We start from the raw sequence: 18,739 nt of genomic DNA on the forward strand, positions 1-18,739 counted from the left end.
AAAAGAAGAATTAAAAACTATTAGCAACCACATGAAAGAAAATGAAAATCATTGTTTGAAAAAAAAAAGAATCAAAACAACCTTGAAGTTTTACCTCATGACCAGCAAATTTGTAAAAATAGCAAAATACAAGAATAAATGATGGAGGGGTTGAAGAAATACATTAAACATACAAATACAAACATTCTAGAAAACAATTTAGAACTATGTATATAAAATATCTATATCTTTGACCTAGCAATTCTCCTATTAGGCAGTATTCCAAAGACATCTTCCAATTTCATGAAAATATTTATATTAGCATCCATTATAGAAGCAAAAAATTGAAATAAAGTGGATGCTCTTCATTTGGGAAATTGCTAAATAAGTTATGGTACATGAATATATGGAATATTGTATGGTAAGAAATTAAGAATGTTACAAATACTGAGAAACATAGACACATGATTATTCATGAACAGAAGTAAACAGAGCTAGGAAAAAATGTTCACAATGAGCATAACAATATAACTGGAAATAAAAACCACCACAAAACATTTGATAATGCATATTTCAAAATTATAAACAAGTTTCACCCAAGAACAGGTATGAACAAATACTGCCTTTTCAGCAGTGTGGCAGGGGTGCAGGTGGTAGTGATGGGGGTGGGAGGCGGTTGTCCATGAATGAGGAACAGAGCATATATTGTCATTTTTTTGTATGTATTAATTAGTTTTGATATTTTTTTCTTTTTGCTTTTAATAAATTGTTTATTATGAGGGATCACTTTCTAGTTTGGGGAGAGGGAGGCAGGAATTTTTTTTAAAAACAAGATTTGTTGATATGCACAAATGGTCCTTTTTAAAATTACTAGTAGAAACCCTTTTGGTGAGATGGATGGAGGATAATTCTCTCTCATCTGTTTTATGATAGACATTTTTATTCCTGAAAAAGCTGATGAATATAACTTTCATTGACTTGTTTATAAAACACATATTATTTTCTGTAAATGTCAAACAGCAAGGAAATATAAGAAACTACGTTTTACAATCAGTTATCATCTAACTATAATAGGTTACAAATACTTTAATTATCAGCTTTTAAAAACTTAGGATATTTAAGTGTAACTTCTTTTTCTAACTGACGTAAATTTCATTTCTCTTTCTACCTTTTTTTTTCTAGACTGTGAAAGCACTAAACCACTTAAAAGAAAACTTGAAAATTATTCACAGAGGTAGGTAGGCATGGGCATTCTCTTTGTTGAAAAGAAATTAACTTTTTCCCCTTATTTTGAAATATCATTGAAAATTATGCCACATATATTATGGTATAATTTTTCTTTGAAAGCTGCTTTGCATCATTGGCAGCAGGCAGGCACAGGCTACTCTTTAGAAAAATATCCATTTTACTCCTGATAGTTCAGTCTCACTTATTAACATAAATAAAGAAATGACTTCAAACCTGCTCATCATTTGTATTTAAGATGTCCTTTTTGTTCATCGTGTACCAGTTTTTCTTGATATAGAAATAAAATAGTTATATAATATTACTACTTTTAAAGTTAGATCAGAGAACTAAATTTGTCAAATGAAAATTTCCACATACTGTCAAAAGTGGAATAAAGGGTGTAAGTTAATTTTTTTCATCATTTCATTTCAACAGTATACCAGCCTGGACAAAACTGCTCCTCATCATTAGGGAGGCATTGTTCTACCTACCTTTGAGATGCCTAATTTGGTATTCTTCTTCTTATTTTCTTTGTAAGATCTGCCCATTAACTTTTTCAGGCTACTTCTCTCATCAAGTCATCATCTTCTCATGCAGCATGAGTTCTTTTATTTATTCTTATTTTCACTTAATACATCTTTCTTAAAACATTACGATAAGCACAGTAGTGAATTTAAGAACTATCTGACACATTTTCTAGTTGTGTGATCATGGGCAAGTACTCATTTGTAAAATGGGAAAATTAATAATATTTGTGGTAGATACCTCACAGCGTTGTTAGAAAGAAAGTGCTTTGTAAATTAAAGTGGTTTAAATCAGTGAGCATATGTAAATTTTTTTTGTAAACCTTAAAGTGATATATAAATTATTGCTATAATAATAATAATAATAAAATATTAATATTTTTCTTTCCAGCCTCAAAGGAAATAATATTCCATTTCCTTCTGTAAATCTAGTCCTTTCATTTTGGCCTTCGTTCTGTTTCTGTATCCTTAGGGAGAATGCTTCCGCTTTTAGCTCCTGGTTCTTTAGTGTCTTAAGTCTCTTCATCTTCTTATGGCTTTAGAGCAGTGGTTCCCAAACTTTTTTGGCCTACCACCCCCTTTCCAGAAAAAATATTACTTAGGGCTCCCTGGAAATAATGAAACTATTTGTAGAACTCAGAATAGAATGTAATACAAAAAAGTGTGACCATCACCACCTCCCTGTATTGCTGTAGCGCCCACTTTGGGAATCACTGATTTAGAGAGTGAGTAAGGGGAGGGTGTGTGTGTGTGTGCGTGCGTGTACACATTTATTTATATTCACACTTGTGCACACACATATACATATGTATATTTATATTTTTGTCAATATTTTAAAAATTCGCTTTATCCTACAGACTCCTCAGCTTTATTCGCTATCTGTCCTTCATTTCTATACTGCTGAACTAACTGAATAAATAAGCTTTTCTTGCTGCTTCTATTCCTCTCCACCTACTCTTTCATTTCTTTAAAATCTGACTTTTGTATACCATTCTACTTAATTTATACTCTTGCAGGTTATTGTTGACCTTAATCCTTCATTCACTATAAATTTATTGAGCATCTTTCATGGGTATCATAGCACTATGCTACTTTCATTGGAGGATGCAAAAACATATGGAAGTTTCAATTACATGGAGGTCCGTACGACTAGACCAGACAAAATGGAGTGATAAGTTAATGTAAGGAATTGGTGAGAATAAAGTCAAAAGTATAACTAGCCTAGATTGTGAAGGCCTCTATATTTTAAACTGAAGAGTTCAAAATAATTTTTCAGTATCTATGAAGGAAGACAGGTAAATCAAGCAAGGTGTCTTCCTTGAGTGAATTTACAGCAAGATTGAGAGACAAGACCCAAACACACACATGTATACATAGTTAAATAAAAATATTAACTGATAACTAGGCAGTGTGCCATTTTGAACAAAAGCAGAGAAATAGGAGACAAAAAACTCAAGAGAAAATGAGTAGACCAAGTTAGCTTAAGTGAAAGGTTTAAGTAGGGTAGCAGTGAATAGTGAAGTTATTAAAGTAGTTTGGGGGCAGATTCTGGCTATATTAATTTCTTTATCCTGTAGGTAATAAGGAGCCATTGAAGTTTCTTAAGAGAGGAAATCATCAGAGGGCTATAGTACCTGCTAATTGAACATATTTTATACATTCTCTGTTCTTTCATCTCTATTAGTCTTATTTCTATGTAGGCAGAGGTATATATTGCTTATATTTGTCATAACTCCCAGCAGAGCCTTCTCTACTTAACAGAATAAACACTTAATGATTGGTCATTGGTTGATTTGAGGGAGAGGTGGGGTAGTTGGGGAAGGGAATTTTTAATAATACGTTAACATTTAATTCTTTGGGGGTGAATCATATAAAACTAGTGATGATTTTTTGTTTTTTCATTAAAGTGGTCAAAACTTCCCATGTTTCTACTTGCTGCTTCTTTCTATACCATTGATCGCCTTACAATTATTTTTTCCTGACACAAATTGCCATAAAGTACTATTTTCTCATTCATAGAACTTAAATATTAAAAACACTTTTAAGCAACATTAATCACAAAAACCAAGTTCATATAAGGTTTGAGGCAGTATGACATTATGTACTATGGCAATGGTCTTGCATCCAGGAAAACCACTTTTGATACATACTGGTTATGTGATCCTTGAAAATTTTCCTTTTTGCTTATAGGATAAAATAGAAGCTCTTTAGTCTAACCACCTATACTCTAGCCTCTATTCACATTGCTCCCCTTTATACATAGCTTCTTCATCCAATCATCAAACTTAACGTGATGATTCCAACTTATATGCATTCATGTTGGCTGCCTTTAACGTTTGCAATGAATTCTCCTCATTTCCACCACTATTCAAAATTCTTATAAGGCATAGTTTAGATATCCTCCTCCTAAAGGAGAATAGACCCTTTCTCCTTGGATTTTTTTGTTGGGAATTTCTCTGGAAATCTCCTTGCCCTCAATTTCCCTTACCTTTTCAGTTTATCTGGGTGCATGTCAAATTCTCCCCTGTCCCTCAGTAGCTTATAAACTTTTGAAGGTCATTTTTGCTTTTGTTTCCACAATGCCGTGCATATAGTAGCTGCTTAATCTAATTAGCTGCATTTGAATGTGTTATCCTCCATATATTTCAATTTATAAATGCTCTGGAGGCGATCTGCCATACCTGAATCTTATGCCAAGCTCTCTTTGCAGGTTTGTTTTCTTCTCGGCTGCTTATTTATTTCTCTTTTGTGATGCACTACCAATTCTAGTTTCCATCCTCCTCTGCTTTACAAAAGAACTGGTATTCTAAAACCTTTACTGTCTTTGGCTTGTCATATTGCAACTTAGTAGTGAAATTGTTTTTTTGTCTTCCTAATATTTGTAACAGTTTTGCATTGGTTAAATGTCCTAATCATTGTTCTACTGTCCTACTTTTTAATAGTCATCAGCTTATTTAAAAATAGCTCTGATTGGAGCTGCTGTAATCACACATGGTATCTTTTCATCTTAATCTTTTCTTCCACTTTCATATTTATTTTGACCTTTAAACAGTTGATGATCTGACTGCACAGAGACAGCTGATTCTGAGATGACTGCTACCTCTGTAACCAGTCATTTTTTGTCTATTAAGGTATAGTCAACTTTGGTTTTTTGTTTGTTTGTTTGTATTTTGTTATGTTGTGTTCACCATGGCATCATTTTCTGACTCAACTTGAAGAAAAGTGTTCATCAAACACAAGTGTTAGTCTTCTGAATAATGTACAGACCTTTTGCCTCTTTCATTTCTTAATCTTAAACTCTTTTTTCCAATGTAATATTCACAATCTTCTCATGAGCCTAACTTTACATTAAATTGACATAATGCCAACTTATGTTTCTTAGTTTGGAACATCGTATCATAGTTTACATAGACTTTTGTACTTAACCTACTTTGAAAGAGTTTGTGGCTTACAACCTTCAATTATTTTTATTTGCTTTTATTCTTTTTTTTTAAACCCTTAACTTCCGTCTTAGAATCAATACTGGGTATTGGTTCTAAGGCAGGAGAGTGGTAAGGGTTAGGCAATAGGGGTTAAGTGACTTGCCCAGGGTCACACAGCTAGGCCAAATCTGAGGCCAGATTTGAACCCAGGACCTCCCATCTCTGGGCTTGTCTCTCAATCCACTGAGCCACCTAGCTGCCCCCTTGTTTGCTTTTATTCTTAGGAAATATTGAAAGTGAAAAATCACCAAATATCACATAAAATCATATTTCTTATTCCCTTTGCATAGTTTTTGAAAAATTCTAACAGCTTATTACCATACTGTGTTATCTTGGGCAAATCACTTAAACTTTCCAGGTCTCAGCTTTCTAATCTCTAAAATGAGTTTCTTATTTGTTACTTAAAATTCTATTTTCTGCTTTTCTACTCCTGGAAAAGGGGTCATTTTGTGTTATACATTTTGTAATTTATATTGACCAAAATAATTCATCACCTGATTGCCAAGCTCATCAGTGAATGAATCACTTTGAATTTTGCTAACCTGGGCCTCAGGTAGTAGATCTAGCTTGAGGTTTTTCTAGCAGTCTTTGAGAGTCAAGGGTCAATTTCATACCAGAGGAAGACTATTCCTAAATATCTTTGGAATTAGAGAGTTTTCGAGTAACAGCTGGCTTCCTGATCTTTGATCTTTTGATTCTTTGGCACAGCCCTTCTTCTCTCATCACAGGACCTAAGAGACCAACAACAAACCTCTCACTGTGCATGCCCTTAGCAAGGAGCTAGAGCCCTAGAAGTGAATCAAACATAGAGTCCACTGGAAAAGGCCAGTGTGTAGGCTCAGTTCAGATTCAGGGACTCCCCCCAGTTGGTCCCATAGGGACTGGACCTAAGATTTCATTGGCATAGGAAATTCTCAGGTGAAGAATTTCAGTACCAGTGATCAACTTTTCTGCAATTTATGTCTTTAGTGTGTTGCTTAAGGCACCTATGGGTTAAATGATTTGCTTAATGTCACACTTCTAATACATGTCAGAGGCTGGCCTTGGACCCAAGTCTTCTTGATTTCCATGTCATTTCTTTATCACTATAGCATACTGCCTCAGGGTCTCTGATTTCAGAAATGGAACCTTGTAACAAGAAGCAGTCACAACATTGAGAATAACTGTGCCTTTCTTGTTCTAAGTGATTCATAAATAGTCACATGAAAATGGTTTTTAATATATTTGGAAAGGTTAAAAAGCAATTAACTAGGGGCATTTAGGTGGCTAGGGGGATAGAGAGTCTGGCTTGGAGATGGGAGGTCCTGGGTTCCAATTTGGCCTCTTACACTTCCTTTCTAGGTCACTTAACTACAATTGGCTAGCCCTTACTAGTCTTCTGCCTTGGAACTGATATTTTGTCTAAATTCTACGACAGAACGAAAGGGTTAAAAAAAACCAATTACCTAGCGCTCGCTCACTCTCTATCTCTCTCTCTCACACACAAACACACACACACACACACACACACACACACACACACACACACACACACACACACAGAGTTAAGGGAAAGCCAGGGTTATAATTTTCTTGATGTAATATTAGTAGCAGTTTGGCTAAGGGCACAGCCCCATACTACACTCTGGGACCTGAAGGGAAAAAAAAGGAATGCTATTTTTCATTCTAAAATTACTCATATGATCTCTTGGATGCACCATTCATATACTCAGAAAAACCACTGTAGATTGCTTTGAATAAATTAAGATACTATTAAATAATCCAGGTTCAATATCTTATAAAAATCTTCTTGTGCCAGGATAGCTATCTGAGGGAAAAAGGAAATCATTCTCTAAATGCCAGTCTACTATGCCAGCTGACATGAGACAATGGTGGAAAAGCACAAAGATAATTTATCCAGTTGACCTTGGCTGCAGGTTTACCCTTTATTTATTTTTTTGTGTCTGCTGTTTGAAAGAGGTTTAGGTAGCACTCTACCAAGAAGGCTGGGAAAGGAGAGTAATAATACAGATTGTTCAAAAAGTTTTTTGGAAGGAACACTTTTGATAGAATCTGTTTAATGAAGCTAGAAAAATAGGTTGAACCCAAATAGTTATTTTTGGACATATTGAATTTGAGATGTCTCTGAGAACATCCAGTTTGAAATCTCTAATAGGCAGTTAAGAGATGTGGAATTGAAACTCTGGATTTTATATTTCTATTAGTATGTAGAAATTATTAAAACCCATTAAAACTGATAAGAGTGTCAAGAGTAAAGAGGAGAGAGCCTAGGTCAATGCTTTGACAAATATGTAAAGGATGAGATTCAGGGATTGTGAATGGCCAGGTACAATAAGAACTGTTAAGAGACTAGTGCTATGAAATTGCAGAGGAGAATATTCAGGCAGAGGAGGTAGTCAGCAGTGTCAAATGTAGAAAGGTCAAGAAGGATGAGGGCTAATTAAGAAGTAACTTGAAACTTTAGAGATAACTTCAATCAAATAGTGAAGTCCCACATCTAATCTGGGTGTGTAACCCCTAAAGCAGACGCAGGTCATTTAGTTTTTCTGTTCCCTAAGTAACCCTCTTAGGATTTAAGTTACCAAGGAAGGTACATTTGATAGAGGAAGTTCCTTGAGAGAAACATATAGAGACAGAGAGACCCAAAGAGAGAGAGACAGAGATAGGTAATTTCATCAGAATAGGTAATTCTTAAACTCAGTGCAGGTTATTCTCTTTTGGGCAACTGACATATAGAGACTATGAGGTTAAGTTACTCACTCTCAGTCACAAATGAGTTAAACGTTAGGCATAGGACTTGAACATGTATCCATTTTTCTTACTTTATGCTTGCTGTATGTCTTTTGTACTACATTTCTTTTCTTCTTTGTTTGCATTTATCACTTCCTTATATAAAAATGTGTCCTGATAGCTTCCTGTTATGAGTAAGATGAGATTAGCTAGTTATTAGGAATTAAGATGTACCTAGCAGGAAGGAGCTGGAGCTGAGAATTCCAGGTTGGAATGAAGGAGGAGGAAGTCTGCCTGTGCTCTGTGTGTGGACTCCATTAGTGGTGGGCAAAACTGTTGCCAGCCTGGGAGACCTCAGAGCAAAGGACACCTTGCATCCTGTTTTCCCCTGGGATCCTGTCGGGTGGGGCATCTAGTAAAGGACAAGATCTACAGAGCCAAGAGAAGAGGTGTAAAACCCTTACTACTTGGTTCCTGAGACAACCTTGGCTCTTGGCATCCAGAGATCATCAGTGGATTGCAGTGAGAATCCCAAAGCCACAAAGCCCTAGCTGCACTCAAGCCTGGCAGGTTCCAGGTTTGAGGCAGAAACCCAAAGATTCCATTTATAGTTCCTTGGACCCTGTTAGTTTAGATCATTAAGTAAGAGTAGAATAAGTCCTCCCATTGCCCTGTGGTTCTATCCCTTAGATTTTAGTATAGAAATCCTTTCCCACCTTTTAGTCTAACATAATTAAAGCTATTAAGTCCCTTTTATCTTGTTAGCCTTTTACTATACTCTGGTCTAGTGGAAGCTGGTGACAGTTAGGATCAACTGCCATTCCTGTGGAGATCCAGTAAAACTCTGGTCTCTTCCCCCTGGTCCAGTCTCTCATAAATCTTAAAGTGTGTTCCCACAAACCCCTTAGTTTATTGTAATATCCCTGGTGACCCCATTACCTTATATTTTCTTACGTTCCTCAAAAATCCTGTGCCAAACCCATCCTCTTATCTCTGTAAAAAGGCATAAACATTGCCTGAACATTTTCTATAACATGCTTTTACTACTATTTATGTTTAAAAAGAAAGACTTTGGAAAACTCATATTTTCCTAATTTTATTTGAAATGAGATTTTTACTTCATGCTCCAGAATCTGAAGGCAGTGGCAATTTTAAAAGAGAAGTCATCTTTAATCCATCTCTATAGATTTTTCAGCTTGTATCCTGCAAAGCCAACTTTTACCATGTTCAGTTTTTATAATGAAAGGTATAAATGTTAAAGCAAATGCATGTTTTTTTTCTTGGTATCGATAGAAATCACAGTTATATAATTTATTAAATGTCAGGGCCAGAAAGGACCAGTCTACACTCCTTCCGCCATTTTACAAATGAGAAAATAGGTTACAGAATTATGAAATGACTTGCCTAAGGTCACATAGCTAGTAAGCATTGGAGTTATTAAATAATAATTTAATATTTGCTATTCATAATCTATACCATTTTTATCATTTTTTATTAAATTGATACTTCTTTATGTTGTGAATTTCATTTATCTTTTACAGACATTAAACCTTCTAATATTCTTCTGGATAGAAGTGGAAATATTAAACTTTGCGATTTTGGTATTAGTGGACAACTTGTGGACTCTATTGCCAAAACAAGAGATGCTGGGTGCAGGCCATACATGGCAGTAAGTTTAATGTCTCAGTTGGTATATATGTTAATCATCCTGTTGGTGAACTGATAAATTTTGCTATATTACCTCTCAGGGCACTTTCTTCCTTTCATTGTGTATTTCCTATGTAGAATGTCCTTGTCCAATTCTTCTCCACTTACCTAAATAAATTCTGCTAAACACAACTCAAATCCTCCATTTTCCAAAGTGATCTTTCTATCCCCTGAACATTATAACACTCTCTTTGCCATTAATTTAGCACTTATGTGTAATTTTCTCAGTGTACATTAACTTTCTCTGTGTCTATTCTGTCTCTCCAAGTTAATTTATTCTTTGGAAACAGGGGCTGTGTTTTTTATGTGGCTTTGTGATTATACTGTGATTATACAATGCTTGTCTAGCTCAGGGCTTTGTGATACTGATGGTGATGCTGATGATGTTGTTTTCATTTTGAGCAGACTTCATGACCTTGAGTTTTTAGCAAATAATTTTTTTTAATTTGGAAAATTCTATTTAATTAATTAATTTAGAATATTTTTACATGATTACAAGATCCATGTTCTTTCCCTCCCCTTCCCCATCACCTCCCGTAGCCAACGCAAATTCCACTGGGTTTTATATGTGTCATTGATCAAGACCTATTTTCATATTATTGATATTTTTAGCAAATAAATATTGCGCACAATATTAACACAAAGATTACAGAGAAGAAACAGAAGTTGTGTTTCCTTTGATCTTTTCTTATGACATTTTTTAGGGCTTTTAAGGGAATTCTTTAGGGCACAAGCAATTTGAGACAAGTTAAAACTTTGGAAAAATCACAAAATCATATCGTTCTAAATTTTTCCTAAAATTGTATTTTAGAATTTTTCTATCAGTATTCATTAGTGACATTGCTTTTTCTGTTTCAGATTTTAGGTGTTATTACCATATTTGATTCTTTTGTAAAAATAATTTGGTAGAGTGTTTAGCTGGTCAGTTTTAGAAAATAATTTGTATGGCATATCTTTAGATTTTTAATAGAATTTACTCATGGCCATCTGGACTAGGGTCTTTGGTAGTTCCTTTATGACTTAAAACTCTAAGGCATGTTTTGTTAAGTTTCTTTGCTTTGCATTTATAATTCCTATTTATTTCTTCTAAGAGTTAGAAAAAAGTTGTTTTCAAGGTATATTCCTTGAAGGATCTTTAATCATTGGCTAATGTTTTTTGGTTGATTTAAATCTAAAGGTCTGTAACTGTTTAATGCCTCACATCTCATATATCATAGATGTGGATAAAGAAATGTGATATAACTATATGATTTATGCATAATATAATTATAATCAACATTTTTATTTTTAATTAGTGACTCAGTAAAAAATGTAAATGTCATCTTTTTTTCAATTTTCTATTAATATAAAACTCACAGGAATAGCTGTTGGACTGGTCAACATCTAAGAAGAGGCAATTTAATAGGTAGAAGTGTAGTATTACTTTTATGGGTTTTTTGAAAGTCAACTTTACAAGTATAGATGTGCTTGTTTAATATTACCTGTAAAAGATCTATGATATTTATAAGTGATAGTAAGCTCACTATCAGTCATTTGTAGCCAAATAATGCTGTCCTCAGCCTCATTAAGAGTTAGTATGTAAAGGATTGTGTGTCCTATTACCAGTTGCATTTCTACAGTTATGATAATAAGCCCAAGAATATCTGAAAACTTTTTCTCCTTGGAAAAGAACTTTGAGATTGCCACATGAGGAGAAAAATATGTAGTGAAGATTTTATAGTTATCTCCTTCAATTTGAAGAATATCATATGGAAGAGAAATTAAACTTTTTCTACTTGCCCTCAAAGGTCAGAAGTAGGAACATTGGGGAGAAGTTACAGAGACATAAATATATTTCATGAAACCAATAACTATGAAAGGAAAACTTTCTTGCCCATTAAAAACATCTAAAAGTGAAATGGGCTGCCTTGGAGAAGGGAATTCCAAACTAAGACCTAGGTTGGGTAACACTTACCCCAAGTGTTCAGACTCCAGTTTCTGCTGTATTGATTTTTCCTATAATAGTGACTACTTCATAACTTGAACACTTAATTCAAAGGACATTTTAAATGGTCATATGTTGGGTATTTAGAGGAAATCTGTAACTACTACTAGAGTATTTACTAGAGTAAATTCAAGCCACTCGAGATTATATCCAGCTCTGACAATTGGTGATTACATAGAAATATTTAGAGAAATGTGGATAGGACCCATTTTCTAAATCCAACCAAATAAGTGTAAATATGAAATTCTAAATTTAGGCTTTAGAAATCTAGTGAACACATATGATATTAGAAAGATGGAGGCAGAAGCTTGATAATTCATGTGAAAAAGATTTTAACACCATTGATAGTAGTATTCAGATCCTGGGAACTGGTAGTTCAATAAAGGAAGCTGTACTTTGAAAGTGACTAAAAAACTAGAGTTTACTCAAAGGAGAGTGAACATGTTTTTGAAGGACCTAATTGTATTGTGAAGAATAGTTGAAAGAGAAGAGTATTTATTTGAAAAGCTGAGATCTGGAAGAGGGAATTGATTTATTCCATGTGTAACAGACTGAGTGGACTAGAGCAAAAAAGCCAAGCAAAACCTGCATTGTGAAAAAAGCCTTGGATGGAATTATGAGGAACCTAGAAGAAATGGCAGTTGGGGAGAGGCAGAGAATTCTGGGAAGATGAAGAGCCAATGTTCACTCATTGTTCACTGGACCTTTGGGAAAGGCAGGGACGTGGGAGGCTGTGTCTCTGTGGGACTTTGAACATTTCAAAAGGCAAAATCTGAGATTTTACTTGACCATCTGCTATCATAGCCTTTCTAGCTGAATTTATATCTTCTATGAACATCTAGGAAGACAAATATTGTAGTTCCCTGAATTGGAAATGGAGCCTGGGACTACTGTGGGAGGGAGCCAGCCCTTGAGGGCTAACTAGCCTTGTTTGAGCTTAATATTACATTCCTTCTCTAGTCATTTGTGATATTTTAGGATAGGAGTTACTGCGGTTTGGGACAGTTACTGTGATTGAAACTACAGAAGAAATCCAGTACTGCTCAGCCCTAGAAGAAACTGAAATAGACTAGTTTTACCCATTACCCTCTTCCCTGAATCCTCAATCCCTTCTCTAATCCTTAAATATCTTGTTCCTGAATAAATTCCTGTTGAGTTATATTTAAACAGAGCTGGAATAGTGACTTCTAGGAGGGAGGTTTCATCTTGTGGTTAGAGGGTGGAATGAGCACAACGCTATATTGGTGGGAAGCCTGTTTGGGGTAGGGGGAAGTTTCAGATCAGATCACCTGGCCCTGAATAATTGTCAGAGACCAGTTGGGTCTCATTTTACTCACACCATCTTCCACTATCCTGTCATCCCTGGCACATCCATTTTGGGGAACCCCCTAACGTGTTACACCCCCAACAGTCTTCCCAGTAAGGGGGCGCATGAGTAGCTTTGGCCCACATCCATTCAGGGAAGAGGGGGTTACCAGAGCACACCCCATCTATTAGCTACCCCCCCCCCCTTCTTACACACATTACTCTAGAGCAGTAATGGGCAAACTATGCCCTCAGGTCAGATGTGGCCCCCTGAAATGTTCTATCCTGCTTTCCATATTATTCCTAATCTGACGAATACAATGAATAGGATACAATACAATGAAACTTCTAGAGAGTTGCCTTAGAAACAAAGTTTCCTTTCCTTTGGCCCCTCTTTAAAAAGTTTGCCCATTACTGTGCTAGAGGGAAGAATGTCAGCTAATGTGTGGAAATTTTAGAAAAACAGGATATCTGATTTATACATTCCCAAATTTGAGATACTCAGCCTTCACTTCCAAGGGCCACCATACAAATTCAGTCCACATTTTGCCTTGATGATGCAAGATTGCCATCTAGTGACCTAAAATAATATCTTCACAGTATAAAAAAGCATAGATTTGGTACAAGGGAATAGGGAAGATTCCTTATAATACTTTTGTGTTTTGGCTAAGTTATTTTCTTTCTAATTGCTCTCCCATTTCTACTTTTTCTATTTGCGAACCATTTAGACTAGTGGTTCCCAAATTTTTTTGGCCTACCACCCCCTTTCCAGAAAAAAATATTGCTTAGCACCCCCTGGAAATTATGAAACTATTTATTGAACTCAGAATAGAATGTAATACAAAAAAAGTGAGGCCATCACCGCTCTCCTGGATCGCTGCAGCATCCACCAGGGGGCAGTAGCACCCACTTTGGGAATCAGTGATTTAGACATTCTGTAATGATCAAATCATTCACTGAATTCTTGAATTAGAAACAAAAATTCTATCTGACCCCATAAATCCCAGACATCAAGCTGAAATGGAGTCTCTCTCCTCTTTCAGTTGGCCCAGAAGAGGTGGGAAAATGGGGGGAGGGGCTGAGGAGGGGAACATTGTCTGTGTATTTCAGAAATAGTAAGTTTATCTCAATCAACCTTTTTTTTTCTGTTTGTGAAATATAAAAATTGCCATGTCTATACAAAAGAGTATCATAGCTATGACAATGATAATTAAATATAGTATAGAAAAAACATATAATTGTTCTCTTAGACATCAATCACAGAGTTTTAGAATATATGCTAATGTTGTGTACTTCTAAAATTCTCCAGTTTCCTCAAAAACCTATTGTGGGTTGAAGCTATTTCAACTGTGTTAATGAATTCCATAACTTTTTAATTACCTGTTTTATAAGGGGATGAGCATTTATTAAAAAGAATAGGGCCAGACACTGTACAACAGTTACTTTACAAGCAATCTTCCATGACAATCCTGCAAGGTAGGTGCTGTTATCCCCATTTTACAGAGGCATCTTGAGGCCTAAGAGCGATGAAGTGATTTGCCCAGAAAGTATCTGAAACTGAATTTTAACTTAATACCCTTCCTGACTTCAGACCTGGTCCACAGCACCACTTACTTTTATAAAATATAGTACTTCCACTTAATTGTACTAAATTTATTTTTTTTAGGATTTAGTGAGATACCTGCCATCTAGTCTAAACCCTCAGTGAATTTTTTTTGTCTCTTTTTCCATATGGTCAATTCTGCTTTTTTTCTCCCCTCCCCTCCCTTTGTCTCATTCTTTGACTACCATCTAGCATAATATCTGGTACATAATAGTTGCTTAACAGATCTCCTTCAACATAATAGCACTATAATATATTTCCCTAATTCATTTCTTGGATATCATAATATCTTTTACCATATAAATTCTTAAGCTTACCAATGTCTTTCCTATAATGTGGTACCTACCAAAACTGAATAAAATAATCTAGGTTAGCAGATAGTAGTACAGTCATCTCCCTTTTTACATATTCTTCCTCTTTCTAGAATTCTAAAGGAATTCAGATTTCCATGAGAACTTGAGATTGCATTATTTTTTTTTTTTGGCCACCATAATGGAGCACTGATTTCTGTTAAGGCTACTAAAACTAACTAAAACAACTAAAAACATATTGGCAGGAGCCAGGACATTGGATTAGGGATAGGCATTCAGCTGAATTCTCCCAACATCCTCCAAACAACTTTAAAATAACATTTGAAATCATATTTTGGAGTAGCAAATCCAACAAAAAATTGTGGTGATAAGACTTAAGATGGAAGCGGGTAACACTAGTATGGAGGCAAGGTGGAGGTCTATCTAGAGGACATACATGTGGCAGCAATAGTGGCTGTAGGAGCTCTCAGCCTTGAGAAGTTAAAGAAATTAGACAACCAGGTAGGAAGAGATTGCAGGGAATCCTTTACCATCTCTGAGTATAGCTAGTGCTGATTAGCAACTCTGTTGCCTATAAACAGTTCTAGGTTGCAGTTCCACAAATGAGAAGCATTTCACAAGGGATCAAGGGCTATGATCACAGTTCCAAAGCAGAGGGTCATGAGGGCTTGAGCTTCAAGAGACCAGGGTTCTTCCATGGTAAAGAGACAAGGTATGCACCAGAAGAGTAGTGACCACACCTTTCCCAGTATCATACCACCTTGTAAGCACCAACAACTTATAGAGCCCCAGAACTAGTTCTGAAAATAGCAGCAAAAAAAACCCCAAATTGAAAAATGAGCAATCAACAAAATAAGAATTTGACCATAAAAAAACTACTTTGGTGTCAGGAAAGGTGAAGTTATACACTGAGAAGAAGACAACATTGTGAAAACAGCTATTAGCAAAGTAAGAGAATTATGAAAAGGGAATTAATAGTTTGATTAAAGAGATAAAAAAAATCCTGAAAAAAATAACATCTTAAAAAAGAAGAATTGGCTTAATGGCAAAAGAGGTACAAAATTCACTGAAGAGAAGAATGCTCTAAAATGCAGAAAAAGTCAAATGGAAAAAGGAGGAAGAAAAATCACTGAAGGAAAAATTTTCTTTAAAATTAGAATTTAGCAGGAGAAATGTGAGTTCATGAGACACAAGAAACTATAAAATAAAGCCCAAGGAATGAAAAAATAGAAGAAAATATGAAATGTCTTGTGGAAGGCCAATTGGAGAAATAGGGTCTGGATAGGGCCTGTTATCTGGATTCCCTACATGACCAATCCAGGCTGAGGCAGTCTTTGTATTTGGTCCTGGTCACCTGAGCCCTGAAAAGCTCTGGTACCAGTAGGTTGGTAAATCAACTTGACCCCTCTAGGAGGCTATTGGAAGTCATTTAGAGAAATAGAGTCTGTAATAGATATTTTATCTGGATCCCATTACAAAATCATCGGCAAGTAAAACTGTGTGTATGATTTTTTCTGTACTGCATGTTTTCAGATCCCCACCTTTTCTTAATATTCTTAGTGGAAAGCTTTGCGTCCTTAGCAGACCAGCAGCTACTGAGTTAACAATTTCTCTCCTTGATAATTAAGAAGCCTGAACTCCAAAAAGATATATTACTTAGATAATCAGGCCGGAGACAGACAAAGCTAGACAAGATTTTATCTGACCAGGTACAGTCCTGTAAATCAAGAGGACAAGACTCAATTAGTAAAAATCTCTATGAAATATATTTCTGCTCCCAGAATTAACTTCTTACTAATTGGTGGTTGGAATTCGGCCTTGGTCCCTGTTCTGTCTTTACTTTGAAGCCTCCAAGGATTTTCTTTTATTGTGATTTGTAACCCCTTCACAGCTGTGATTCTTTCTCTGTGTTCTTTGTTTGAAACAAGTATATAATAAACTCAAAACTCCATAGCAGGTGGAGCAGCTATGGGCTAACCACTAGTCTGCTGTTCTCAGTTTTCTGTTTCTGTTCTTTTCAATCCGACGCCACTAAATGCCACTCAGGACCCCCCAAAAATATAGAGCTGGCTCTCTATAGTGTCTCATTGGAAAAACAACTGAACTTGGAAATAGATACTTCCCAGAAAAACTGAATATGATACAGGGGCTGGGGAGAGGGGTGAATGAATATTGAATGGAATGGAGAACTTTTCAAACAAAAAGCTTTAAGTTGCTAGGAACTTAAAGCTTTTCAATAAGGCCACAATACTTTTCAACAAGAAATCACAAGGATCACAAAAGGGGTCAAAAGAGGAGTTTCAGATTTTTATCTATTCTCTTATTGGCTTCCCACACTTGAATCTCATTCTCACCAGAATTCTTTCAAAGAAGGAAGAATATATATATACACTCAGTTGTATATAGAAATGCAACTTAACCAGTAGGGAAATAGTAAGGGAACGAGCTAAGAGAAAGGGGGAAAAGGATGATAAAGGAGAAGGTAAATTAAGGGAGGCAGTGGTTAGAAGAAAATAGATATCTGAGAGTGCCATTGTGCCAGTGACAGACTCATTAGGTGTTGTTTGGACTTCTCTTCCCAATTCCTTGATGGTGGAAGCTGACTCACCCATTTCCTCTGTGAAGGAAGTTATTACTAGGACTTTTTTGAGAGTTCCCACACCTATTCCTTAATTCTGTTCTCATTCCCCTTTGTTAGGATTGTAGCAAAACCTCTAGTTGTATTTTTTATCCCCAGGCCTATATATTCTTGTCTGCTGGCTGTAATATCAATCCCTATTAGAAGAAATCCCTTCATTTGTATAGTCATCCTTAGCTACACTTTTGACATTCATTATACAATCCTTAAAAGCTGAGTTTCTTTATAACAATCCCTAGTAATTGTTTTATCATGTAGATACTCCAACTTCTGTAGGCTGGTCAACAACAATCAGGAAATGCTAAACTTGATTTCTTTACCTTCTTTGGCAGTATTCTCCTGGACCTGCTGAGCTAATCACTTGTGTGTGTAGGGACCTTCCATTGAGAGGATGCCCCAGGCCCTAGCCTCATTGCCTTTTTCAGGAATCCAATCTCTCCATATTTTCATCACCCTTCCTCCAGCTAACCACAATGTGAGCTCTGATGCCATCTTTTCCCAATTACTAAATACTCAGATGTTAGGGTCTGGTTTGATTCAGGCTTCTATGCTGTTAGTTCAGGTTCAGCATTGAGATGAAATAAGGCACTTGTAATTCATTCAGCAGTTTATTGATCAACAACAATATGATAATACTTACCTTGGCTGGTCATGCCTCTTTCCCATGTCCTTTTAGAAATACTTCAGCTGGCCCAAGTTTGATGACCTTGTTTCTCAGAAGGACAGCCAAGTTTGAAGGGCTTCTGACCCTTCATGAGTTGGCCTTTCAGTGCCCTTAGGTGACCTGAGGCACAGTTTGAGACTTCTCCCACCCCCACTCCTCAAGTCAAGTGCTGGGTACAGTTTTGTCACCTTTTAGGGAAAAGCTAGTTTGGGGATAGGTGAGGTCACAGTAGGAGGAACTATGTTTGATACTGATCCTGCTATATTAGAGGACTGAGGAAGCATGACACCATACCTCCAGAGAGGAGAGAATTCCCTTGAGGGAATGCAGAATGAAATACACATTTTTTTGACATGACAAATATGTGAATTTGTTTTTGTTAAACTAGGCTTATTTGTTACACAGATTGGTTCTCTTTTCTTCCTCCTATGAGAGGAATTTTAGAGAGGGAAAAGGGAAACTAGAATAGTATTATCAGCAAGAAAAGAAAGAAAAGAAATTCATTGAAACTTTTTTTCTAAAAAGAACAGAACTAATAGAAATTCAGAAAAAATGCAAACAAGCAAGACAATTTTGCAAGAATTG

General features: G+C 35.8%; 1 protein-coding gene across 2 annotated transcripts in view; it reads left to right on the forward strand.

Annotated features, from left to right (window-relative positions):
- MAP2K4 (mitogen-activated protein kinase kinase 4) overlaps positions 1–18,739 on the forward strand; it is a 179,681-nt gene that overhangs the window by 148,172 nt on the left and 12,770 nt on the right. For both annotated transcript variants that reach the window (XM_044676684.1, XM_044676683.1), the window contains 2 exons: positions 1,162–1,213; positions 9,484–9,611. In XM_044676684.1, coding sequence (XP_044532619.1) covers positions 1,162–1,213; positions 9,484–9,611 — 180 coding nt within the window. The remainder of the gene's footprint in view (positions 1–1,161; positions 1,214–9,483; positions 9,612–18,739) is intronic.

The sequence above is a fragment of the Gracilinanus agilis genome, chromosome 4 (assembly GCF_016433145.1).
Source record: "Gracilinanus agilis isolate LMUSP501 chromosome 4, AgileGrace, whole genome shotgun sequence".
Classification (NCBI taxonomy): domain Eukaryota; kingdom Metazoa; phylum Chordata; class Mammalia; order Didelphimorphia; family Didelphidae; genus Gracilinanus; species Gracilinanus agilis.